Source organism: Neomonachus schauinslandi, chromosome 10, assembly GCF_002201575.2.
Source record: "Neomonachus schauinslandi chromosome 10, ASM220157v2, whole genome shotgun sequence".
Classification (NCBI taxonomy): domain Eukaryota; kingdom Metazoa; phylum Chordata; class Mammalia; order Carnivora; family Phocidae; genus Neomonachus; species Neomonachus schauinslandi.
The window spans coordinates 78,939,931-78,967,907 of NC_058412.1; the positions used below are offsets into that span (position 1 = coordinate 78,939,931).

General features: G+C 44.4%; 1 protein-coding gene across 2 annotated transcripts in view; it reads right to left on the reverse strand.

The window, feature by feature from the left end:
- Window positions 1–14,795: 14,795 nt before the first annotated feature.
- The window catches only part of CHST10 (carbohydrate sulfotransferase 10), a 30,110-nt gene continuing 16,928 nt past the window's right edge, over window positions 14,796–27,977 (reverse strand). For both annotated transcript variants that reach the window (XM_021680298.1, XM_021680299.1), the window contains 4 exons: window positions 26,478–26,569; window positions 20,740–20,974; window positions 18,354–18,459; window positions 14,796–16,688 (listed from right to left, as the gene is read on the reverse strand). In XM_021680298.1, coding sequence (XP_021535973.1) covers window positions 16,151–16,688; window positions 18,354–18,459; window positions 20,740–20,974; window positions 26,478–26,569 — 971 coding nt within the window. In that variant the 3' untranslated portion in view covers window positions 14,796–16,150. The remainder of the gene's footprint in view (window positions 16,689–18,353; window positions 18,460–20,739; window positions 20,975–26,477; window positions 26,570–27,977) is intronic.

The following is a 27,977-nucleotide window of genomic DNA, read 5'->3' on the forward strand; positions in this document are numbered from 1 at the left end:
AAAAAAAAAAAAAAAAAAAAAAAACCTTGGCCCATTTAAAAAAAAAAAAATAAATAAATAAATAAATAAATAAAATAAAAAGGGCTGGGGGAGAAATGCTCAGAAAAAAAAAAAGGGAGGAGGAAGGGAGGAATGGGGGGGAAGAGAAACTGTAAAAAAGAAAAAATTGGGAATTCCCTTCTATTTGAGATAACAAAAGAAAAGGATCTAGGGATCACAGTGAAGCTCACACACACAAAATTAAGGCAGCATTATGGTATTTGTTGCCACGGTTAAAAACAAGAATACAGTGTGTTTTAGAAAGAGCACTGGACAGGGATTAGGAGTTTCTAGAAATGACTGCCATGTACATTGTGTTCACAAGGATTCTGTGGTTCTGTTCAGGCTCAGTGGGAAGTAGTGCAGGACTGATTTCTGCCAGAGATTACTGGTGCATATTAGATAAACCAGTAAGTTAGCTCATATTGCTATGAAGAAACTCTGGGAATCTGCATATTTTTCCTAATTTACTTAAGCCTAAATTTCCTCATCTATAAAAGAAGGAGAATAAACAAAATGATTCTTCCATGAGACTCAGAGGGAACCTGGGGGCATAGCTGAATTGGGACAGGATGGCCACTGTAATAGCTGGGTTCTGTGATGAAGAGAAGTATCCAGAACGAGGGGCAAATCAAGTCTACCTACTTGAAAAGGCTACATTTAGGCTCTAGAAAGGCCAATATAAACACCATGTCTGAGGGACAAGAGCTAGAATTAAAGTTTGAATCTCACAGTCAAAAATTCCAACTCAAGACTAAGTTCAGAGTAATACAATTTGAGGAAAAAATAAAAAGGAGGATTTCTTATTGAGGCAAAATTCTAATGGCATCATAGTTTTCTCTCTCCTTTAAATCTCCTCCTAAAAATGGATAGAAAAATGAAGCGAACAAAAGAAAACCCATGGACCACATCTTCAGTAAGACTAAGTGACAAGATATCCCACAAGACCTAAAGTATGTATAAGTAGGATGGACCATCTGCCAACAAGAAGGCCTTCACAGGTCCCACATGAGATATGCAGCTTGTGGAGGGGAAAGAAGAGCACAACAATGGACCCCCAACTTGTGTGGAAACCTCTACAAGTGGGTATGAAAACAACTGGCAAAATGGGAGTAGTCTCCACAGAAATACAACAGAAAATTCTCAAAGTTCCTGGGTGAGCTCATAGTTTATACTCTAAGAGTATAGATGACAGAGGGTAGAACTGATGAATGTGAGGAAATATCGATAGGACTCTCCCAACCTAAACAACGGAGAGAAAAGTGACTCAGAAGAATGGATAGAGCCCTATAGAATTATTGTGAATAATAGAAGATGTGGCATAGTTACCATTGGAATCCCAAAAAAAGACAAGAAAGAAAGTGGAACTAAAAGAATACTCAAAGAAATAATCAGTGCACATTTGGTGAAAGATGCAAACTTGCAGATTCAAGAAACATAATGAACCTCAAATAAATTAAACCCAAAGAAAATGAAATCAAGACATAGTGTATTAGTGTTCTATAGCTGTCATCACAAATTACCACAAATTAAAAACATAACAAGTTTATTACCTTATAGTTCTGTAAGTCAGAGATCCAATATAAAGTTCATCAGACTAAAATCAGGTTGCCAGCAATGCTACGTTTCTTTCTGGAGGCTCTAGGGGAGAATGTGTTTCTTTGCCTTTTCCAGATTCTAGAGGCTGCCCATATTTCTTGTCTCCATCTTCAAAGCCAGCAGTGTCACATTTCTCTATGCCTTCTTCAGCTGTCACATTGCTCTCTGACTATAGCTGGGAAAATTTGGTTGTACTCACCCAGATAAACCAGGATACTCTTCCCATTTCAGAGACTTTAACCTAATAAATACATCTACAATGTCCCTTTGCCATGTAGGGTAATATATTCACAGGTAATAGGCATTGGAGCCTGGATGTCTTTGGGGCTGTTATTTTGCCTACCACACACATCATAATTAAACTTCTGAAAACCAAAAGCAAAGAAAAAAATCTTGAAAGCAGAGATAAATGAAGCACTTCCAATGGTGGAGCACCAATTAAAATGACAGTGTGTCTCATTTGCCACCATGGAGACCAGAAGAAAGTGGCACATATTTTTTAAGTGATGAAAGAAAAAAAAAAATTCAACTGCAAGTTCAATATCACCAGTGAGATATTCCTGAAGAATAAAGGGGAAATAAAGACCTCAGACAAAGGACAACAAAAGGAATTTGTCACTAGCTGATCTACTATCCAAGAACAGAAACTGGCAGAATGTATGAGAAAAAGATTAACTATATGCCGTTTAAAAGAAACTCACTTCAAATTCAATGACATTAGGCAGGTTGACAGTAAAAGGATGTAAAAATATATCCCATGGAAACGTCAATACAAAAATAAGAAATGTAATAAGATCATTAAAAAATATGTATAGTGATATCTCCTACTTCATTCTTGATATTAAATTAAAATGATTAAAATTTATTTATTTGTAATTTAGAATTTTAACTTTTTAGACAGTGGACTTCACTAATATGTGATAAAGTAGACTTGCAGCAAAGAAAATTCCTAGATACAAAGAGAGGCATTGCATAACGATAAAAGAATCAATTCACCAAAAGACATAATTATCCTAAGTGTGTATCAACCAAACCACAGAGCCTTAGAAGAAATGAGACAAAAACTTATTGAGCTAAAAAAAAAAGAAAAGAAGAGAAAAGAAACCAACAAATCCACAGTTATAGTTGGGAACTTCAACATCCTCCTTCAGCAACTGATAGAACAACCAGACTAAAAATTAACAGGGATATAGAAAATCTGAACAGCACAATCAACCAATGAATCTAATGATATATATAATTGCATACTCTACCCAATAACAGCAGAATACACGTTTTCCTCATCAAAACCCCATGAACATTTATAAAGATAGACCATAACCTGGGTCATAAAACAAATTTCAACAAACTTAAAATAAATTGCATCATAAAGAGTATATTTTCTGACCATAATAGAATCAAGCTACAAATTAGAAACAGAAAGACAACAGAGAAAGTTATAAACATGAGGAAATTAAACAATACACTTCTAAATAATCCATAGGTCAAAGAGAAAGTCTCAAAGAAAATTTAAAATAAATACACAGAACTGAATATAAATTAAAATACATATCAAAATATGTGGGATACATTGCAAACAGTTCTCTTTTTTTTAAGCTTTTATTTATTTATTTGACAGAGAGAAAGCACAAGTAAGCAGAGTGGCAGGCAGAGGGAGAGGGAGAAGCAGGCTCCCCACTGAGCAAGGAGCCTGATGTGGGGCTCGATTCCAGGACCCCAGGATCATGACCTGAGCCAAAAGCAGACGCTTAACTGACTGAACCACTCAGGCACCCTGAAAACAGTTCTGAGAGGAAATTTCATAGTACTAAATGGTTACACTAGGAAAGAGCAAAGGTCTCAAATTAGTTATTTGAGTTCTTATCTCAAAAAAACGAAAGACAAAAAAAGAAAGAAAAGAAAAATAACTCCAGAAAAAGTATAAGAAAGGCAAAAATAAAGATCAAAGCAGAAGATGATGAAATTAAAAATAGGAAAACAAGAGAAAAATCAATGAAACAAAAAATGTTTATTTGAAAAAACTCATTAACATTAATAAAGCTCTAGCAAGATCAACAACAATAAAAAGAAGGAAGACACACATCAGAAATTAAATAGGGACCATCACTACAGATCCTACAGCCATTAAACAGCTCATAAGAGGGTGACATGAGGGGAAATATCATAGTAAGGACCTTCAAATATTATCTTCTCCATAAAAGCAATGAGAAAACTGGCAAAAACATTTTAGAATCAACTTTTTTTTGGAACTTTGGCAAGGTTTTGCAGCAATCCAGGATGTATTTGTTAAAGATAAATGTTGGAATCTCAGTAAGAACAGTGAGCTCTTTGGTGTTTTAACTTGATCTACTCTCCTCCACTCTTTTTTTTTTAAGATTTTATCTATTTATTTGAGAGAGAGAGAGATTGCCCAAGCAGAGGGAGGGGGAGAAGCAGGCTCCCCACTGAGCAGGGAGCCTGATGTGGGGCTTGATCCCAGGATCCCGGGATCATGACCCAAGCCAAAGGCAGACGCCTAACTGACTGAGCCACTCAGGTACCCCTACTCCCCTCCCCTCTTGCCAGCCCCAGAGTAACCCTGGAAAGCAAGAGCCCACAGTCATGGTGAAACTCAGCACCTGCCAGCCATTGAAGAAGGCAGAAGGGTTGGAATTCCTTTAAAGACTTATTCACAGGGAATTGTCATTATTTGATAAGTCTGATGGTTCTCTAGAAGATCCTACTTGCAAGGTTATCTTTATTTGACATGATTTGTAGCTCACCCAGTAAAGAAAAGCCTGTCCTCTATGGGCAGTTGTAGAAAATATTTAGAAGCAATTGTTCAACTTTACAGCTGCCTGAGGAGGTGGGTAGTATTTGGAGAAAACAACAGACTAACCATAAAGCCTAAGAGTAAAAGCTGGTGAATGAGATATCCATAAGCCTTTTTAAAAGCTCCTATATATTCCTGGGAATTGAAAAGGCTACACATAGGCATAAGGCTGTGCACATGCCCAGGGCTGTGCATATACTCAGTGTCTTGTTCTGTTCAGGCTGCTATAACAAAATACCACTGACTAGGTAGCATACAAATGAAAGAAATTTATTGGTCCCATTTCTAGAGGCTGGAAAATCTAAGATCAAGGTGCCAACATGATTACCTTCTGGTGAGGGCCCTCTCCCTGGTTTGTAATTGGCATCTTCTAGCTGTGTCCTTAATATAGTGGAAGGGTAAGGGATCTCTCTGGAACCTCTTTTACAAGGTACTAGTTCCATCCATGATGGTTTCACCTTCCTGACTCCTAATGACCCCACATAGTAATACTATCGCATTGGACATTGGAATTTCAACACATGAATTTGGGTTGGGGGTGTATAAACATTCAGACCATACCACCCAGGAAAGACCTGAGAAGGCCATAAACTCTCACCCTCACTGAACTTGAGGTTCTGTGAAAAGGGGAAGGGAAAGACAAGGCAGAGTTGTCAGGTGCCTATCTAAGTGCTGAAAGTATGCCCTAACACACAAAGAGCACCTCAGAGAAGATTGGAAGACTCACCGGTTCTAGGCATTTAATGAAATTTCTGTCTAATTCAGCATTAAGCTAACCAAGCAGAGACTTCAGCGACCACACATGGCAGAAAGTAGTCTCTACAGAATTATTTCGGAAAAGTTATTGAAAAAACAAATGACAATAACAACAAAAACCCTGGGGAGGGAAGAGAATCTGATTTCCAGAATTGCCACATTATGTTCTCTGAAATGTCCAGTTGTCAACAAAAAATTGTAAGACATGCATAGAAATATGAAAGTAAGGCCCATGCCTAGGGGAAAATAAAGCAACCAATAGAAAATGTCCTTGAGGAATCCCAGATGTTGGATTACTAGACAAAGATTAGCTGTTTTAAATATATCCAAAGAACTAAAGGAAACCATGTCTAAAGAACTAAAGAAAAGTATGAGAACAATGCTTAGCCAAATAGAGAATATAAAAAATTGTTCTTTTCACAAAAGAAACACATACTTTTCAAACATACAACAAATATTCACAGAAATTCACAGAGAAAATCTCATCAAAAATTTCAAAATTTTTGTCCTACAGTTCAGATTCATTAGACATAGTGTGATGACATTGGGAATCGTTGAAAGTACTGAACAAGCAAACAAAATATGAAATTCTAGTAATTGTACAGGGTTATGTTAAAAGGTAATTTAAAAACTCAATCTATAATAATAACAATAAAAAGACCTTCAACTCAAAAACTGTGCTGAGAGAAAAAAAATTAGAGCCTTAAGATTGAAAAATTAATAAATTTCACTCAAAAGATGGAGGGAAAAGCCCAAGAGGATAAGTTTAAAGAAAGTAAACTGAAGTAATCATAAAGGAAAAGCAAAATATTGGTATAACAGACAATAAAATAAATGAGTGGAGCTGAGGAATACAAATCAAAAACAGATTATTTGAGAAGACCAATATATTCAACAAATATTTAAAAGTATAATCAAGAAAAACAGAAAGAAGATAGTAATGAAGAATAAAAGGAATTAAAGGAGGCTTAACTACAGATACAGAAAAAATTTTTAAATTAGAAATTGATATTACTTTACTTCATTAAGTTTAAAAGTTAGATGAAATAGATATATGATTATAGAAATTATCAAAGTTGGCCAAAAGTAAAGTGAAAAATTTGTACAGACCAATAACCATAGGAAAAAAATGAAATAAAATTCAAAATGCTATTCTCCCTGCCAAAGGTTTAAGGTACATTTAGTGGTTTAGGTGTAGTTTCTGAAATCTCTGGGGAACAAATATCTTATACAAACTGTTCCAGAGCACAGAAAATAATGGGCAGCATTGCTCTATGCTCAGATGAGACAAAGAAAGATAATTATCTTTCTCGCTTTCAATCATTAGTTTAAAAATATTAGCTACCAGGGGCCCCCGGGTGGCTCAGTCAGTTAAGCATCTGACTCTTGATTTCGGCTCAGGTTATGATCTCAGGGTCATGAGACTGAGCCCTGCATTGGGCTCCGCGCTGGGCATGGAGCCTGCTTAAGATTCTCTCTCTCCCTCTCCCCCTGCCCCCACTCATGCTCTCTCCCTGGCATTGCTAATGATTTGTTCTATAAATATATAATTTTTTCTGTTATTGCTAGGGAATTTTGTTTCCCCTTGATTGGGCTGTTTTCTTCCAAGTATCTGATGTTTCTTGATTGTGTGCTCATTCATCATTAAGTTTCCCTGTTCACATGTCAGTAGCTGCTGCTCTTGTTTATGGTACCCTGCCTCCAGTATTTTAGAGGAAGGAGGAAAACTTGCTCCCTGGGGAGTTGGGCAACAAGAAAGTTGGAAAGAAATAATGAAAGAAGTGGGAAGGAGGGGTAAGTGAGTGTGCTGTCAGCCCTCTTGATCCAATCTTTATGTCTATTCTAATTTCAACTACCTTAACTTCATCCCACTACAGACTTATGGTGCTGGCATTTAAATAGCCATCCTGAGATTACTTCCTATAAGGGGTTCAACTTCTCCAAAAATATATTTCCTTAAATTTACATTTTTCTCATTTACCCAAAGGACATTATTAGTTCATTTTAGAGTGTACATTCCCTGGAGATAGGCTCTATCACTAGATTACAAGTTCTTTGTGGGTCTTGTGTTGAGCATTCCAAAATGATTCCTATTTGATGGTAACGATGATGAGGATAATGGGATGCTCTATTCAATGCGTCCTTCTGTTTCTGACAGGGTCACTGAGCTGACAGTATTTTGGAAAGCCTACTGGTGTCTATTTATCAACCTCAACGTGAAGAATACTTTCATTATAAATTCTATAGCTTTATTATTTACTAAAGCATCCAAAGGCTTCCCGATCTTATATATTTTTAGCCTATATCACCTCTTTAACACTAAAACTTGAGTAAATGTCATTAGGTTTTATAGTATCACATCCCAGCAGAGTAGCTGGTGTTATTATTCCTATTGGGAAAAACAAAACAAAACTAAGGAACACACAGCGGTGAAGTAATTAATCATATGCTAAGGCAGGGAAAGAAGCAAAATAAGATGTTTTGTATGTGGAAACCCCTATACTACCCAATAGACTCTGATGCCAGCCCTTGATGAGCACTGAGTGTACTTGTTCCTTATTTTCACAATTATACCTACATTACAATTGTATTGAGAAAACACACTGATGCCGAAATGAGTAGGACTCTCTATGCATTAAAGCTGAATGATGGATGAGGAGTTCCTATAGGATAGTGATGTGAAAGCTGGTCAACACAGTTAACATCTCCCATCACTGCATTTATATACTGGCCCTTGGCAGATGGTTTTTTTTAAAAAATCAGGCACAGACATTACAGGCTTCATAGAGTATAAAAATAAACTATGGGAAACATTGCAACCATCTGTGACACAGATGCACAGTGAGCAGGAGGTGGTGTGGATTTCTGTAGAAAGTAACCATCGGTCATTCTTCAAGCTTGGAACTTGTTGCCAAAAGCGGAAACCAGCTCTCAGTGTTAATGGAGTTACTGGCTGAGCGGTAATGAGGCTATTGATTGGACAAAAGCTCTGTGGCCTTTTTCTTCTTTGGAAACTCCCTGAGCCTGAGCATGCAGAGCATTACAATGGACATTTCTCTCCACAAATCCTTTCCACAATGTCCTGGCAAATCTTCACAAAGTAGTCCTTAAATATGTAACTCAGTTTCATATACCACCTAGTGACTGGTTTCCATTCTCCAGAATCATCTAGTAAAAAAGCAAGCAAGTAGGCTAAGAAGAAATTAAAGGCATAAAACAATCATACCTATTGTGCATTGTCTTCATTCACAGCTCCTTCTGAAAGGGCCATGTACCCACTTCTTGGACTCACTCACTATACACCTCTCTGCTCTTTACTTACGGCATTAAAGGAGTATATCCCCCAGACCTCTCCAGGTGACTGCATTCACATGCAGGTTCCCACCTACATTTTTAAAGCCACCTTCCATTAATACTGGGAAGGCAAAATCATGCCTTCAACAAGTTGCTGTGGTTTCCGTGCACAGGAGACAATTATCTTAGGTGATACAGGTTGAAGGTTGTCAACAAAGTGTGTACATGATAACAGGGGAAGCAACAACCAGCCATTGTATGGGCACACAGCTTTTAAAGAAAAATCCCAGTGAGCACATGAAAGTAAAGCATACATTTCACATCTGTTTGCCAAGACTGGAAGCTGCAGGCTTATTGAAATGAACCTAAATTACACAAAACTACAACTATATGGATATGTGTATATGTGTATAGATAGACACATGCACATACAGACAAACACACACACACAGAAAGCTTTTACTGCATATCTTATTTTTACTGGTTGCTGGGCTCTTGTTAAGCAGGAAAGCCTTTCTATAGAATAATTAGTTTATCTGCAAGTTTGAGCAGCTATTGAATAGGAAAACTGCTCACAAATGCCACATGCCTAACCATTGTTCGGTTTCAGTTAGCTGGGTTTTATAGATGTCAGTGAGTGTGTAATTGTTGACAGACATGGGGAAAGATTTCTTCTTTTGAAACTCACACTAAAGCCTTGAGGAGTGTCTCTTCAGGCAGACGCAGGTTGAGCCCTCTGCGGTGGATTGTCGATTTCTCCACTGCAGGTGAAGACCACCCTCCACAAACAGAGCAGCTACTGTGGGCCCACAGTCGGTCCCCATTCCTTTCAGAACAAGACATACAGTTAGCTTGATTTGCTCCAACTATCACTGGGGCAAGTGTGAGTAAAATCACAGGGGAATCATATGAAGACCAAAGCAAGGGGTTCCAGATTTAAAAAGAACCACTACCACCGCACGCCCCCCACGACAACAACAACGGCAAGCTTTAGCAGCTTTTACTAAGAATTACCTCCTGAGAAGGGAAGCCTTGCACTGTTTGTTTCTAGAGCTTACCATATAATGAAATAGACAAGATTTTTATTTCCAAGGCTTAGAGATTTTCAGCGATCCCTCTGTTGACTTGGTTTGATCTCCTATTCTCTACCTGCTCTTTAGCAGAGAAAAATATGTCCATGTACATCCTGGGCCTAATTTCTGAACAGTAGTGTTTTGTACTGTCATCACTGTAGCTAGGAAGAATATCTTAGCGAACTTCCCTGCTTACATTAAGGGAACCTAGGTTTAGCGGGGGCGAGAATAGGTAACAGCGCCCCCTGGAGGGAGATGGTGAAACAAAGCTGGTAGAGAAACTGCCCGTGAATGAGGGGTGGCCCTAAAGCCCCCTTAACTTGTGCCCCTCCTGTTCCTTAATGTCCCCAACTGTAAAATAGGTATTCTCACATCAGTCTTCCTGTTCATCTTCTTATACTTGATAGTGTAATAATACCATGCAGATCAGAGGCCCTTGACATTTTCCTTCTAAGGAACCACTTTTGATTTATCCAAAATTTTATGTGTTCCCATATTTGGCTATTTTTAAGATCAGTAAGAGATACCATCGATGGGAATGCCAAAATTGTAAAACATCAGGAAATTAATGAATCATGAGGTTTCGTGCGTATATATTGGGGGAGGAGGAAACAGGTTGTCACTTCTTTCTGCTGTAGCGGATTGGAGGTCCTGGGGTTTCCCCTGACTTCCTGACCTAGACAGCGGTGACCGCGCCTTCCCATGGGGTGGTCCCTGGCCTGGAAGTCCACAGCTTTTGGTCACAATTGTCTAATATCTACTGACCCACTGGAGACTAGAGAATACACCACTGCTATTTTTCTTATTATCCTACTTTCCAGATAATTTCTCAGAGCAATATGCTGATGGTTAATTCTTTAGTGTTATTCTCTCCATTTTACCTCTCCTCTTAGAATATCAATTACATTCCTTTTTATATTGTTTAGCAGTTGCCCTTGAGTTTGCATATACATGAATAAATAACCTAAATCTGCCTTCAAACAGCACCATACAGCTGCAGATGCAGTGCCTGGTCTACTGATGAGCCCTTCAAAGGCATTCTTAATTTGTTACATTGTTTTGGATTTCTAGCATTTTCTTTGGATTTTTCTTAGAGTTTCCATCTCTCAGCTTACATTACCCATCTGTTCATTCATGATGTCTACTTCTTTCATTAGAGCCCTCAATGTATCAGTTATTTTAAATTCCTTGTTTGATAATTCCAACATTTGTGTCTTATCTGAGTCTGGTGCTGATGCTCTTCAGATTGTGTTTTTTTCCTTGTCTTTTATCATGCCTTGCAATTTTTTGTTAAACTCCAGCCATAATGTATCAGGTAACAGGAACTGAGGTAGAAGGCCTTTAGTGTGAGGATTTATGTTAATATGCCTAGGAGTTGGGCTGTGTTTAATATTTGTTGTAACTGTAGGTGCCAGAAGCTTCAGCTTCCTCCAGGGTCCCTGCTTCTGTGTCCTCTGCTGTTTGGGGGCTTGCCTAAGAACTCCTCCTCAGGGTCTGCACCTTGCTCTTTCTGCTTTTTCAATTGTAACTCAATTATATTTGATTCCTGTTGATGTGGTGGCAAGGTGTAGGGGAGCGGAAGCATTCTATAATTTCAATGATTAAGTCTCAGTCTTTTATTGGGCCTGTGTCTCTGGGCTGTGACCTTCACAAGGGATTCTTGGTATTATTATTATTTTACCCGTAGGGTGAGATAGGAAGGCTTGAGGGGGCTGGAATTGGGTAAAAGCCCTTCTCCGCTGTGGGATAAGGCTCTGCTGAAGTCTCTTCCCCTAGAAAGTAGGCCTTTCTTATGGAGAATGTTTAGGGCATATCTCAAAATGGTTCTTTCTCCTCCACCTGCCAGAGCCAGCAAGAGATATCTCTTGACTCTTTACCATAAGAAACTGGTGGGGTTCCTGGATGTAAAACCCTTGAAACTCCGGAAAATCCCCTATAACTGTGGCCTCCAGGAGTTTCTCACTCTCAAGCTAGCCCACACTCAGCACCCAGTAATTTGTCAAAATTGCCGTCTGAGTGATCCTACCAGTTTATGGCTCCAGTAGCTTCCACCCTAGGTAAGGAGATCTCACCTGTGAATCTCTGTATTCACCCTTCTCTATAGATTTCACAACAGCAGTTTGTCTTGCAACCTCAATTCTCTGATGAGCACAAGAAAAGGTATCAATTTTCAGGGTTTTTTTTTTTCTTTCAATTTTTGTTGTTGTTGTTGTTGTAAGGATAGGAGTGATAACTTCCAAGCTCTTTACACACTGGATCTGAAACCAGAAGTCTAGTTGTATAATCCTGCACCAGTTAACGTCTCTGAATCCATTTCTCCCTTTATGACATGGAGATAATAAACATTTTATGCCTATTTCATTATTTACATTAAGATGCTTTATAAATAAGTAAAGCACTATAGTTACATAGGGGCTATTACCAATTTGTCAACATCCCCCACAAATTTGTGGTGTTGTCACCAGGAAATATCTATTAAGCCAGGAATAACATTTCCTAGCTCCCTTGAAATTGCTCTGTTCCTGAAGAATGAAGTAGGAGACATGTGCACAACTGGTCCATAATAATGTCCCCAGCGCTCCTCCATGCTCTTTACCCTTCTCCTAGAAGCAGAGGATAAGACCCTGGAAATGATGGAACCATATGATGGAAAAATCCCTGCCTACAAGGAATAGACTATTGGGTTGTTATGTGCGCAGGAAAATCATTTTATTGTCTTAAGCCACTGAAATCTTGGGTGTTTACTTGTTACAACAGCTAGTGTTATCCTAGCTAATAAAGAAATTGATACCTTGATATTGGGGCTAGTTACTTACATACATGACCTACTAGTTAGGTGCTGAGTGGCACATACACACAAAAAAGATACTGTAGTCTAGAAGGATTGAGACTCAGGTCATGCTGTGGTACAATATTGAGTGAAACTGTCACCTGGGATAAGGATGACAAAGAGAAAACAGAGACTGCTTTGTTACAAAAATTGAGTGTTTAAAGATTCCAGACAATAGGAAATAAGATTGAAAAAGACCTGAAGCAAAGCCCCATTAAGATTTGTCAAGTAAACAGGGACTCAGCCTGAGGAAAAGATTAGGGATGTGATATTCTCATCCAAGCCTTGTTTAAGCTGGCTTTAGGATAACTACTATTGTCAGGGAGACTGGCTTGGGGGCAAGGAAGCTAAACTGTAATTCCTGCTCCCTACACATTCCCTGATCCTCCCCATGTGCCTGCCACTTCCAACAGAAACCTTCCCCACTTACCAGGGGGCCTGTGCAGCCCTGTTCCAGCACTTCCCATGCCTCTCGTCTCTTGTGAGGTTGCTGTTCCGGGTTCAGGTCTGGAACCCCACAACCCTCGTGGCAAGGCTTGGAAAGTGTACCTTGAACAACTTAAATTTCATCCAATGGGTGGCGAGGCTTGTTTCCTCTCACACAGAGGCCATTTTGATTATGCCCCTCTCCTAATCCAGGTTTCTGCTGTTTCCTGCTTCTGGAGATTCCAGCTGAACAGGCCATGCTGGGGTTTAGAGGAGGGAAGCGGGGCGGGGCGAGGGCGGGGTGGGGGTGGGGGAGTAGGGTGAAGGGTTGAGTGTGGGGGCTGGGAAATCAACACCCCTGAGAACCTCTGGGACCCCTCCCTGGCCAGAGGCTCTTCCCCTCCAACAGACCCCTGAGTTGGAGGCTGAGTACCTGCATGTGGTGATCTGCCGAATCTCTGTGTATCATTAGCCACTATGAAAATCAAATTTCATCTTGGCTCTAAACACTTCACTGTAATGGTTTTCAGGGCTAAGACCAATAGAACTAAAATGTATGAGGACAGAAATCCAATAAGAGAAAGCAATTTAAGATACAAGCCTATTAAGTCAACCTCCGATCATTAAACTTTTAAATTTAGGGATTGCCCTCCCTATCTTAAGGCCACTCCTGGGAGGCAGAGTGTCTTGTTTCTTAAATCCAGGCTTAATGTTACTTCCGAGTTCTCACCTAGACATTTCCCAGGGGCTGCCCTCTGGCGGCCCATCTCTTCCTTACCCGGAGGCAAAGGCTGTGCTCCTGGGCAGGTGGTGGCACCTCTCTGGCTGATCCCGCCCCAGCCCCACAGTAGTGGCGGGGTAGGGGTGTGGGGGGGCAGTGGAGAAGGCCCCCGCTGACTGGGACTGTTGGGAGAGGGAGGTCCTGGGTGCTGGGTGCTGCCAGTAAGGACACCAGGAAGGACGCAGCCAGGTTGCTCCAGGTTCCTTCCATAAAGCTTCCCCTGAGAAGCAGAGTGTGGTAAAAAAAACTGCTTCAGGAGACAGAGGCATGGACACCTGCTCAGGCCCCGAAGGGAGGCAGTGGGTTCTGGAGGTGGAAGGAAGTCAGACGACCTTGGTGGGAGGTAACGGGCTGCATGATTCCAGGGGGCCGCCATGCAGGGTCAGGAGCCCTGGCGGGTAGGGATGGTTGTGGGAACGCAGGTTTTGGACACACTGCGGAATGCCCAGATGTTGTGGTGGCAGTCTCTCCCCGTTTGGCAAAATGTTAGGAAAATGAACCAAATGCTAGAGAAAAATAACCTAAATCTAAATGCCAGAAGTAGGGGGCGGAGAGGGTGGGGGCTGGCACCCCAGTGTCCAAACTTTTGTTTCTGAAAGTGCTATCTTTTTAAATTAGGACTAACTTTAAGGCCTTAAATTCACAAACGTTATTCAGACTATTACGTTTCAAATAGAGAAGAGGTAATCAGCTAGGTAGGAAATGATTTTAACAAGACTTTGCTAAAACTTTATAGAAAAATAACTCCTGGGCGCCTGGGTGGCTCAGTTGGTTGGGTGACTGCCTTTGGCTCAGGTCATGATCCTGGAGTCCTGGGATTGAGTCCCACATCAGGCTCCCTGTTCAGCAGGGAGTCTGCTTCTCCCTCTGACCCTCCCCCCTCTGATGTGCTCTCTCTCTCTCTCTCATTCTCTCTCTCAAATAAATAAATAAAATCTTAAAAAAAAAAAAAAAAAAAAAAAACTCCTGTTACAACCTTTGTGTGTCAGCTGAGGATGAAAGGCTACCACACCGGCCCGCCCTTCGTCATCGCTGCCAACCATCACACTTGAGCCTCGCTTCCCCTCCACAGTCCTGTCACCGGCCGCCAGCTAAGCAGGCCCGGGCTGCCCCTCCCTGTCGCCGGGCCTCGGGGCCCATGCGTGGCCACGGAGCACCTTCCCTGGAACTGCAGCACATGACAGGTTTGGCACATACTTTTTATTTGCTTTTACTTTCACATTTACAAACTCAGGGAGCCATTTGGAGAACAGGGCGGTTGAGGCTGCCTGGAAGAAAAGCTGGGCTCGTGGGCACCGTCCAGTCGGGCACTTTGGACTTCTCACTGGGAAACCTGGCCTATATCTCAAGAACCCTCACTGTCAGGCAACATCTGAAATAGTAGCTGTGGCCCGCTCCTCCACGCCTGGAAGATGCCTCGGCCCAGGATTTTATTGCTGGTGAACGTGATTATCCAACTTATAGACCACGATGATGGCATTATCAGAAATGGGTCCAGTGGTGAGCATTTTGCGGAGATGAAAGGAAACTGCCATGCGTACACCGCACCAATCCTGCGGGGCCAGCCTGTGTGGCCCAGGCTTGCCTTTGGCCGTGGGGGTGGGCTCCAGAGATGGGCCCCGAGATGGGCATTGTCCATCCCAACGGGACAAAGAGGCGAACAATCATCAGGGCGGGTGTGCTCAAACCCACAGCAGCTGGTGCGCCAGAACCCAACCAGCTCTCCCTTTCCCCATGCTACGTGTCCCTTTAAGGCCCCGCAAGATGTTCCCTCTCTCAGGTGGAAAGAAATGTACACTCCCCTCTTTCCAAAGTTGCATCTCTTGGGCTGAGGGAGACAACTGTATGGCAGGCGGTTCAGAAATACAGACTAGAGGCACCTAGGCAGAGATCCTGGAACGATGGACTGCCGAAAAGTACCCTTGGGTCACCTCTGAGTTTCACAGGAACAAAATCCTCCTGGAAAGAATGGTTTGCCTCTGTGATCATAGCAGCGCCAAGATGAAAGCCAGAGGTGTGATTTTATTACTCAGATTTGATCCTATATTAGCCCCGTGCGATTTTTGCAGACCATCAGCTTCTCCATCTCTCCTCAAAGTGCCGGGTGCCATTCTTGCAATCCTCAGTGACAGGCGGGAACCCCCCCTACCTACTCCCCCCCCACCCCCCCGCCAGGGGAGCTGCCAGTGGATCTGCCTCTTTGACAACTGAGGGAAATGACTCCTCCACCATGTAATTTTTCTTCACGGACTATCAGACTACAAATGTTTAGTCCCTTTCCCCTTCTGAGGACAGTAAAGACCTAATGGCATTGATAGGAGAGGGGACCAAGGGGGGATCTGCCAGGGCCCTCAGTGCACCTTATGTCCAAACTAAGTTGTAACGGTCAGGGTCCAGCTTCATGGGCCAAGGCATGTCCAGGTCCATGGGAGGCTGCAGAATCTCCAGGAGTGGAATGGAGGACAAGTCATTTCTGTGCTCACATCTCCCACCTGGTTAGCCTCTGGTCTAACAGATATTTGAATTCACAGTTCTACACGTTAGTTTAGCAAAAAATCTGGCTTCTGATACCCAAAGAGCTTAAAGTCCCCTTCAAAACGTGCATACAGGCGCCGGATGTCTCGTTTGCTGATGCCTAGAAAGTAGCGCTCCACCTTGGTTTTATTGTACACGGTAATGCCCGGAGGAATGGTGGGGTAGGACACCAGGTGGTCTATGCCGGCTTCCTTTAAGATGTAGGGGGCGTCGTCCTCCAGGGTCTCATGGTGACCGATCACACTGTACTTGATCTCGCAGGGTGCGCACAATTCAACGTACGTCACCCAGTGAATGATGTGGTCCCCAAACTGAAGGTCCAGCCATCTGTGGTTTGGATCGCCCAGGTACCGTACAAAATCTTCGAACTGGATGCCCCTGGTCTCCGTGCGGTTCCGCCTGTATTTCCTAATGATGCCCGGGGCAATCTCGTGCCTGTACCATGGCTCAAAGCGGGGGTTGTGAACAAACTTATCCTTAAACGCAGAAATCAGTCTTTCGAAGGGATCTCTTACGATAAAAAACTTGAAGTATGTTTTCAAGCTAGGGAGAAAAATGAGGAGAACAAGCAGTTAGGCTGATGCCCGCCGGTGGCAACCAGGGTGAGGTGGTACGAGGGCGGAGTGCCTGCTGGAGCGGCAGTGGCCACGGTGGCTAGAACGCGCCCTCCAGGGAGGAGCGAGTTCCACGCACTTCTGAATCCACGCAGCCGCCTCTGGAAGCAGAGTCTGTTACCGGCCCATCTCACGGGGAGGAAAGAGAGCCTCAGAAACCGTAACTGTCCCCGGCCACAGGACTCGTCGTCCCAGAGGGCCACCGTGAAGACACCTACTTAGCTCAACACATATTCGAACATTTCACAACTTCAAGGGTGTCTGAAAGTCTTGTTCTCGGGCAGGAACTCTGAGCGAGGCAGGAGCAGTGGAGGCCAGAGGAAGTTACTTTAGGGGACCTCTGCATACATTCAGTTCGCAGATGCCAGGGGAGGGCCAAGCCAGAGCAGGGGGCAGGTAAGAGGAAGGGGGGGTGAGGTTGTGGCTGCAACTGGCGGGAAGGCAGCCCGGGGGAGCTGCCAGCAGTGGGGGGTGGCACGGCGACAGCCGCGTGACCGGCCGGTAACAGTGCCGACGGAGCAACGACGACACAGGCCACCGTAATTCCGGGGCCTACCTCACGCCAGAAACCGGCTCAGGGCTCTGCACACCTGAACTCGTCTTCGCTCACAAAAGCCCCATGAGATCAGCGCTCAGGCGGACAACAGGACCGCACTTGCCCGGGAGGCTCTCTGATCCCGCATCTAACACCTGCGTTCTACAGGTTTTGCACAGACTGGGAAGACTCAATAACAGCACCAGAAGTAATGAGAGAATCAAATGGCTGAAAAGCAAGGGAGGTCAAAGTTTATCTGGTGCCTTGACATCTGCTTGCTGCTCATGCGTTCGGATTCCTTCTGAGCCTTGTTCTGCAGGGTCATTTCAATTTACTAGCTAAGTCATTCTTAACATGCCCAGTGTCCACCCTTGCTGTGATCAGTGAGGTCTGACTCTGCCTGTGTTAGGTCCAGTCCCCACCACCTCTCCCCCCTGGGCAGCTACCATGGAAGAAGGTATAAAGCCTCTGGAAGAAAATAAAAAACTAAGTGGAGTTCCCCTGTAATCCACATCCCTTTCCTATGACCTAAAGGTCATATTCAGTAAGGAATCCATAAAACTTAAGAGAACCAAAGCAAAACAAAAATGACTACTCATGGGCGCCTGGGTGGCTCAGTTGGTTAAGCGACTGCCTTCGGCTCAGGTCATGATCCTGGAGTCCCGGGATCGAGTCCTGCATCGGGCTCCCTGCTCAGCAGGGAGTCTGCTTCTCCCTCTGACCCTCTTCCCTCTCATGCTCTCTCTCATTCTCTCTGTCTCAAATAAATAAATAAAATCTTTAAAAGAAAAAAAAAAATGACTACTCATTTCTATTAAGAAAATTATGTAACCTTTGTTTTAATGGACTGTATGAAGGTAAGGGTGAAGACGTTCTGAAATTCTCATAAAGGTTTGTGAATTTAAATGCACTGAACACTGGGCATATGCTCAGCTGCCTCTTGCCAATGTAAACCAAAAGCCCCCAGTAGTCTTTGGAGCAATTTGAGATGGATGGCAAGGACAGAACTGAGCCCTGGGTTTTACCAAAATTCCCCTCCCCTTAGAAACCTACTCCTACCGCTTCTGAATTTCTGCATCGCTGAAGGAAGAGAGACGAGGGAGGCCATTCTTCTCATGGTCATGAACCACATTTTCGGGGATCTCTTCAATGGAAGGAAAAGCCCCTGGGAAGGAAACAAGGGAGGACAGGTTGGCTGCCTCAGTGCTACCCTTAAAGGAAGATGCCTGGTCTCTTAACTTGGGCCCCAAGTTCCCCACAAGCCCATCCCTTAAATCCCAGTTTAGGTCTCTGAATTCCAACTGCTTCTGCCAGTAGGATGAGAGAGGGAAGAAAAGCTTCTGGTAATCCATAAGCCAACTAGAGGAAACTGACGAGCGGGGAACAAGGGGGAGAAACACTGCCAATACCTACCCTGGCAACACACTTAAATTGGTAAAATCTGACATTTCAAAAAAGATCCCTGCGTGCTGAAAGGATTCCTAAAACGAGCATTACTCATCCTACTCTGAAACTGGGGGAAAATCCTAGAGGAGGAGGACCGTGAAACATACTGCTGGCTGATGCTCCATCAGGGGCCCATTACCCCCAGTGGGCTTGGCTTTCTTAGCTCCACATCCCTAAGCCTAAGGTGGTTCCTAGGCAACCTCACCACATCCCAGACCGGCAAGTGGCAAAGCCGACTGGTGCTGGGAAAACCTGGCAAATGCTGTGGGAACAGTGTGATATAGCTGAGGCAGGGGACAAGGAGGACAAAAGTGTCTAAGAAGGCAGGGCAGGATCAATGCCACAGCACCCAGGTCGGGGCTGCTGAATAGAACCTTGGGTGCACCCCATCCTCAGGCTGGTGGACTGGGCAGGTTTTTCATTCTCTTCTCAACTTAAGACAAATAGACACAAAACATCATTACCCATGAAGGTTCTAGCCAAGACTCCGTAAACCTTCCCATCCATCATTGTGTTAATCCTGTTGTGTTAGAGTCTGGCAGGGAAGGATCTCTGTTGGGCCATCTACTCAGTGGCCACTGGCTTGACTGTTTGATTTATCCCTTCCCCAAATGTGAGCACCAGTCCAGAACTCTGTGCTAGGTGCTACGGGTGGCCAGGAAATAAGCAAGATGAACATCTGCTCTCGAAGGGATATTGAAAGAACCAGCTCTGAAGATTTGTACCTGGACCTGCTCAAGCACCTGTCCCCGTGCAGTGTTCCCAGGGATGACTGAAGACAGCCACAAGGACCATCCTTTATTCTATGGCCTGGCAAACCTGCCCCCTTTTATCCTGCACTTGTAAATTGGTGTTTACTTCTTTAAAGTCTGATGCTTTGTACTGTGGTGGCAGATTTATAAGACTTTTGTGTATTTATTGTTTTAAATTTGATTTGTGACCTCATTCTTTGATGTCAAAAATCCAACATACAGTCAGATTACTCAAGAAGCACATTAATTATACACCGTAAGATGAGGCAAGTGTCTCCCTTTCCCTCCCCCCAAACAACCATGAAAAGGCCAAATGAAGCAACCATGAAAAGGCCCACTGACCACCAACTCTGAGAGCAGCAGTAGGAGTGGTGGGCTGGAGGACAGAGACCGCAGGGCCACCTCCCACAGAGCTCTGAGGGCTGATTCCTGGTCCTGGAGTCACACTGCTGTTGACTGGAATTTTGTTCCTTTTGAAGCTGAAGTTAACAGACAGAGCCCATAATTATCTTGGACCAATTCAGGGTAATTGGAGTTTAAACAAACAAACATGGGATCTGAAAAGAGCAGTGAGTAATCAAAACCTGTAGAGTATGAGGTCACTTTTCAATGATCTAATTTGTTCCCAAATACACATCCGATTTCCTGAAGCAAGTCAATTCAATCCTCTGAATATGGAAGCTCAGTGTAAAATAGGGATGCCTTCTTTCTAGCCAAGTGGCACAGAATACTTCAACTGTGGGTGAAGGGGCCCCCAGGCCCACCTGGCAGGGCTCCCCTCCCTGGCATGGGTGCAGGCCCTTCCTCTACAAAGGGGCAGCCAGGAGGCTAGTGAGTGTGGAGCCTCGACTTACCAGGACAGAGTTAACAACCAGTAAGACACAAGGCAATGCATCTGAAGAGAAGGAAAGGGATCAGCCTGGGGGTAGGGCAGGCTGCTTGAGACAGGAATTTTGCTCTGGAAAGTGAGGAGAGGAGATTCTGACCACAGGGAGGGCCCTCTGAAAACCTCAGTATCTAAAACTTTAAGCCACCAGACTTTAAAGTACACCAACAGGGGAAACACAACAGAGAACCATCTATAAGGTTACCAGCCTTAGCCCTTCCAGGACAACTGTCCCTGCCTTTGGCTCCTCTCTGCTGCCCCCCTCCTCTTCCCCTGCCCAGGCCACACCCCTGCCCCCCCAACCCCCAGGGCAAACCCTGCTGTCCACCGACCACAGACATCCACCAGGCGCTGCACGCACCATTTAAAACGATCAGCACTTTCTTCCACTGGGTGTTGCCCACTTTAGGAGTCTGGCAGAAAAGAATCTTGTGCTTGTCACAGACAAATATCCGGTCCAGGACAAACTTGGAGACCGCTGTGTGCGAGAGATTCTTCAGAGCTTCATCCCTGCAGACGTTTCTGATGAGTTCCAGGCGCTCCATATAGACCAGGGGTTGAACAAGCCGGCTGTCTGAAAGCACCTTCCCAGTCGGCTGCAAGTAACAAGGAGGCAGAAGGGCCACAAGGGCTTTGTCAAGAGAAAACAGGAGTGAGCCCCGAAGGAGCCACCCAGGGAGGCCCTGCCCCCCGACCTGGTGCTGCATGCTGACACGCAGAGGGCGAGAACCAGAGCTGCCTCACAGGAAGAGCAGGACTCTGCGGGCACCATTCACCTTCAGGGGCCTGGGATTCATGCTACATGGATGGGCTGAACCAAAGCTCAGCCAGAGACGCGAGGATGTTTCTTCATCCTTAGCCGCTCAGACCAAGGTGCCTGCCACTTTGCTGACGGCAGGCATTAGGGCCCAGAGTGTTCTGGACACAGCAGGATACCTTGCGTTCTGGGATTTTAGTGAAGGCCAGTTTCGGCCCCATTCCTTCTCCCTAGCATTTCCCTCCACATAATTCTGAGTGTACGTTATGTGGACGATACCTGAGGACCAGTCATCTACACACGTGCTGTTCCGAAAATACTCCGGTATATGGGTAGAATGGTTTATTAACTAGAAATATATACCTTAGGTCATTCAGTATGGGTTTTAAAAATGCCAAAGCCATTACTCCATCTCCTCAGTGACAAGCACGTGGTTACGCTTCTTTGTCGTGCAGTTTAAGGAGAGGGGAACGGGTGCTGCGTGGTAGTGGCGTCCGTCGTGCTGGAGGCGTGGCCACGGCGGGCAAGCGCTGGAGCACGTCGGCACTGGTTTCTGCCTGAGTCCTCCCACCAGGCGGGAAAGTCCACGTGAGCGCTGGGCAAAGGCTCTGATCCAGAAGCCCCTGCCTGCCAGGAAAGTGGGCCTCCTGGAAGCGAGCGGACGCGGGGACCACGGGGACCGCAGGGGGCACGGCCTCCAGCTGGGTTTCTGAGGTTGGGGTGCAGGTTGCACAAGGGCACTGCTGCGGCTGCTTTTACCCTGTGACGTCGCAGTTCTGAAGTGTTTGTTTCGATCACCTCCGAGTTATCTGGAACAGGTCTCTCATTCTCCCCCTCAGAAACAGTGTAATTTCCCACGTGTGTGTAGCTACGACGGTTCCTGTAGCCTTCACCTATGGAATACGACTCGAGTGCGAATACCGAGTCGTCGCTCTCCCTACAATGGCTCCAGCTGGCACGGAATATTGCGGAAAAGCCCGCGGCCCCCCCACCCCACCCTGCCCCAACTGCCACTCTTTGTAGGCAACCCATTTTTAATACCTGGGTGCTGGTCAATTTTTTCAGTAATGTTCCAGCACATTACAAATTTTGCCAGGATAAGTTAGTGTGGGTTTCTCTGCTGATTTGCCTGGAAGGCAGGGAGCCCTTTCTACCTGCATCCTCGGCTCAGAAAAATGTCCTTTTTCCTCGGGACACTTAGGCGGGGGGGAGCTCATGTGCCACAGTGGGTGGAAGTCATTTGAGGTTAGGAGGTGGGCAGGGGTTTATGGGTCAGAGCGCCCCACGGCTCACATGGGTTTTGCCACCTGGTGGGAGGACTCCTTAGAACAGAAACCAGCGCCGATGTGCCCCAGCATTTGCTCACAGTGGCTACGCTTACGTTGGACAGACACCACTATGAAGTAGAACCCGCCCCCTCTGCTTACAAACAGTTTAAGAGGCATAATTATGCGCTTACTCAGGAAATGGGAGTCTTAGACCATCTACTTGTTATACCTCAATGAATGTCTTTAAAAAAAGAAACATACAAAAGTTCTGACAGTGGCTGAAGAGAGATGGATTGCGATGGGCTGTATTTTTTTCCTTTTAATGCTGGATATTTCTTTAAAATACACGAGTATATCTTCCTTCTTCATAAAAAACTTGACTTAAAAATATCGGCTGTTTGTGGGGGGGGAGCACCTAGAAAGACTTCTAGAAAGTTCTAGAAAACTGTTCCAAGTCCTCTGTGGATGATTTCTACCACATCTGGGCACTTTCTATATGCAAAGGTGGCTCTGCAAACACAGCACTTTGTCTCTCTTCCTTCAGCATGATCTTCACCAACTAAAAGCCACAACTCTGCCAAAACCCCCTCTGAATTTCCTTCCAGGGCGCACCTGTCCCTTTCTTACCAGCCATGGGCCCCTTCTCATCTTTCCTTCCTCCCCTTTTCTACAGAGTGACAGCCACTATTTCCAGCCACTTCCTGAAGTGGCCTCAGGGCCCTTCCACTGCCCAATAAAGCAGAAATGAGTCAGTATGGTTGGCAAGGAAAGTAGACACAAAATGGGTTCAGTTGACTTTCCTTCTTACGAGAAAGCTGACTTGAAAAAACAAAAAAGATGAAAAAGCTCAAGTTCCAAATCATGACACATAGTCTTTGGGACTGCTTTAGAACCTAACACAATGAAAAGAGCTTTTGTTAACACTCGATTCAAAATTCTACTGCTCTGTCACTTGGCAGAATGAACTGTTTGACAAATATTTATCGAGTCTTTACTCTGTGCTTGGATGCAGTTGCAAGTGTTCTGTGGAGACAATGGGAAAGCCTCAGCTGAGGAAGAATGTGTGTGGCACTGTCCACGTACGTGTGTGTGTGTGTGTCTGTAAACGCAGAGGTGGGGGGGATAGGAGGTGAGGGAGACAGAGCGAGCAGCAGGAGTCCTCAATTACCCCTCCCTGTTCACATCACGGTGGAATGTCTGCCCACAGAGATCTCCTGGCTTTCCAAGAAGCAACCCAAAAGGCAGTTCTGAATAGTCTGTTCCTCCAACCCCACCCCTTTGGCCAACTCTAGTTGTGGCCCTTTTCCTCAGCATTTTGAAATGTTTCTGCTGCTGTTTATTATCTATTCATTCCCTTTAAGTTACACAGAACTTCTTCCCAAGAGTTCAAACCAGACAGTCCCCTAACTTAACTTTACAGAATGGACCAAAATGCCCTTTTATCTGTTAAAATGCACTAGAGTTTCCAGGTAATCCATTTATGGGGCAATTGTAAAACCAGTCCTCCGCCAGGGACTGGGTCAGTTACAAAATGGGGAGAAGGATATGGCCTTCCAGAACCCATGAGAACAAGAACACTGGAAATACTGGGACGATAGAGGTTTCCACACCACCACTCAGCTCCCTGCTCTTCCCTCATGGATCTGCCATAACCAAACTCCCTGACACACTTTCTCACGTGTTTGACTGAATTTCCTGGGTTTCCCTGGTGAAGGGAAGTGTCTTGGGAATTCCTAAGGGCTACTTCCTGAGGTCAACACATTCTGGAAGTGAGAGTGGGCACCTGCAGACTTACTCAGCTCTGATCCTTCCTCCCGAGGGAGCATGAGCACGAGCCTGCCACACTGGCCCTTAAGCTTTCTGCTTTCATAAATGGAGTCTAATTTAACCTCATTCCCTCCCTGACCCCAACTCTTGCTCACTTATCGACATGGTCTCTCTCTCCTCTCCTCACTCTACTCCAATTGCTTCAAACCTCAGATCTAACCTGGATTGCGGATGACACTCAAGAGGTGTGAATCACAGGGCAGTACCTACCTCCAAACAAGTTCTCTTGAGAAACTGCAGAAAAATCTCCCTCATTCTCAAACCTGTTTTTCTTCAAGCTTAAGCACTGTATATAAAGAAAAACCATTTCTCATCCAGTTGTGCATATGGACTGGCATGGTTTTCTGTTTTCTTCCTTTGCAAATATACTAAACCAATTTTAATGACTGATACTGTTTTCCATTATTTTCCATTCGAATATTCAGCTATATTATGTACAAAATAAACTTTCTTTTGCAGTTTTTAAAAATTGAAGTATAAGCAAAACACATATTAGTTTCAGGTGTACAAACATATTGATTCAACAGCTGCACAAAATAAACTTTAAAAGGTAAGCTACACAACTTGATCACATTTATAAGTCACCTTTCTTTTGGGAAGACAGATGCTGAGTTTAAACATCTAATGACTCCTGGTTTCAGAGAATCATGTCTGACCACTGTTTCCCACTCCCTTTACCTTGCATCTGAGTTTCATGAGCATCAAGGGGGCAGGGTAGCAAGAACAGGGGACAGAGGACATGTAATTCAAAGTCCCAGCCCACTACTTGCTGTCCCTGACATACTGGCTCTGTTCCTTGAGCCTCACACTTTCCAAATGCAAAATGAGAGTAAAAATACAGCTCAGAGGGCTGTTTTTGAGGACCAGTAAGATTAAAACCCAGCAAAGTCTTCTGTAGACCGCAAGGCATGTTCTGGTGCAGTATTTCCAACCATGATTACTGCCGCAGGCCCAAGGTCTTGGCAGGAAGAGTGCTCCTCCGTCCCTCAAGAGTGCCCCCTGGGATGGTCACTTTTATTCTTCACGAGCCTTGGCATCCTAGCAGCACCCTGGTCTCAGAGCACTGCATTCCTCTTACAAAACTCTCGCCCCACCTCCGTGGTATTCCTGATCCCAGTAACTAAACATTTATTTCCTTACCTCCTTCTATTAAGGCCACCCTCCTACTTCCTACAGGTTTTTCTGGTTTCCTGTCTCTGGGGTCCATCCACTCTCTTTCCTTGCCCCGGAAAGCCTCAACCTAAAAGCAACATTCCAGGCCTGCTTCAGGGAGTTCTGCAGACTTGACCCATCAATCAGTGCCTTGCAACCCGTAAACTCCAAGAGCACTTCACTCTGACCAGATGCACACTTTCTAGAATTTGCTGGGTTCTAATCTGTTGTCCTTACCCTGCAAATCAAGGACAGGAACTGTCTCTTTCTCCATGGCTTAATGCTGGGCTGATCAATGTCTTAAAGCTTGGTCTACCCATTTCATTCCTGTAGGCATACCTGCAACCCAAACTTTCCAGACCCAGAATGGGGGTTAGCAAGTGAGAGGGGGAATCTCAAGAGTGTGCCCCCCATCACGGCTGGGGAGCGATTAGGAATTTTTGTGTAAAAGGAGCCTGAGGAGAAAAAGTCAGAATATCAAGGAAGGTGAGCGCCAGGTAAAAGTAGGCAGCTTTGGGCCCTGCCACTAACTCCCACACGATTTGGGATGATTAGCCTTTTCCCTAAACTCTGTTCTCTCATCCATGCCATCCAGAGGTGAGATTAGCTGCTCTTCTGTCCAAGAACCCTTCTAACTTTAAAAGTCCATGATTCTGGGTCACAGACCTTTCCCCACCCCCTTGGTTTTCTCCTGACCTAGCCCAGCATCCTTCACTCCCCTGGCAAGGCTCCTTCTCCACGGGCCAGGAACTCAACATAATCAACATTTACAGAGGATCCATGATGTACAAAGCACTGTGAGGAACATAAAAATCGATGTGACCATGTCACCTCCAAAGAGAAGCTAAAAAGATGAGCGGAAATGTGCCGAAGTAACACAAGCCACAACTCCACAGCAGCAGAATGGGATGGTCAGAGGACACCAGCTGATGGGAGCACAGAGGGCAGGCTAGTTCCACGGGATGGGGGTACCCACTGGGGTCAGAGGGGGTGGGGAGGGGCTGCCACAGCTCAGTCGGGAAGCAGCAGCTCTGCCCCCCTCCCCCCAACTGACCGAGTCACAGGGGACAGTGCCCTCTGCCTTGCCGGGCCCACCTTCAGTTCCTCAGAAAAGTGCTTCTCTCCGGGCAACTTCCCCGCATCCGGCACGGCTGTCAGGAACAGGAACTCCTGTTTGGCGCTGTATGCTAGGAGACAGAGAGGGTAAAGCGTCTTCTCATGGAGGAACAGACACACAGATCAGCGGGACAGAAGAGAGGCCCCAAAAATAAGCCCACACAAATATGCCGGACAGACATTTGACAAAGGTCCCAAATCAGTTCAGTGGAGGAGAGTCCTTTCAACAAATGGTGATCCAACTACTAGACATCTATAGAGAAAAAGAAAAAGGGAACCTTTACCTGACCTCACACTTTATTCAAGAACAAATTCAAAATGGATTAGCACTTCAAAGTAATAAAACTTTAAAAAACATAGGAGAAAATCTTTGGAAAATATTTCCTTGTTTTCCTGACTCTAATCAAAATTTAAAACTTTTTACTCTGCAAAAGACCCTATGAAGAGGATGGAAAGACAAGCTACATGCTGGGGGAAAATATTTGCAAATTAAATATCTGACAAAGGACTAGTACCTAGAATATGTAAAGAATTCTCAAAACTTTACAGTAAAAAGAAAAAAAAAACCAATCCAATTAGAAAATGGGTAAGACATGAACTTACATTTCACCAAAGAGGATCTACAGATGGCAAATAAACACATGAAAAGATATTCAATGTCATTAGTCATCAGGCAAATACAAATGAAAACCACAACGAGATACCACTACACACAAAATAGCTAAAATAAAATATAGTGAAAACTCCAAATGCTAATGAGGATGCAGAGAAACTGAAGAACTTACACAGCTGGTGGGAATGCAAAACAGAATAGCCACTCTAGAAAATGGTTTGGTAGTTTCTTTAAAAACTAAGCATTCAACTACCATATGACCTAGTAATTGCATTCCTAGGCATTTACCCGAGGAAAATGAAAATTTATATCCACACAAAAACCTATACACAAATGTTTATAGCAACTTCATTTGTAATAGCCCCAAACTGGAAAAAAAAAACCCAGATGTCCTTCAACAGGTGAATGGATAAACAACAGTGGGACATCCATACGATGGAATACTACTCAGCAATAAAAAGGAACAAAGTATTGATACACACAGTAATAGCTAGATGAATCTCGAGGAAATTATGTTGAATAGACAAAGCCAAGGCCAAAAGGTCATACGCTGTATATAATATTCTTAAAAAAAAAATATGGAGAGAACAGGTTAGTGGTTTCCAAGGGGGGTAGGGGCCAGGGAAGGGAGACAGGGAGGGGAGGTAGGTGTGGCTATGGGGCACCTGGGTGGCTTAGTCGGTTGGGTGTCTGCCTTCGGCTTGGGTCATGGTCCCAGAGTCCTGGGATCAGGCCCTGCATTGGCTCCCTGCTCAGCGGGACTCTGCTCCTGCCTCTCCCTCTGCCTCCCCTCTCATGCTCTCTCTCAAATAAATAAATCTTAAAAAATAAAAATAAAAAGGCAACCCAGGGCTCCTTGTGGTGAT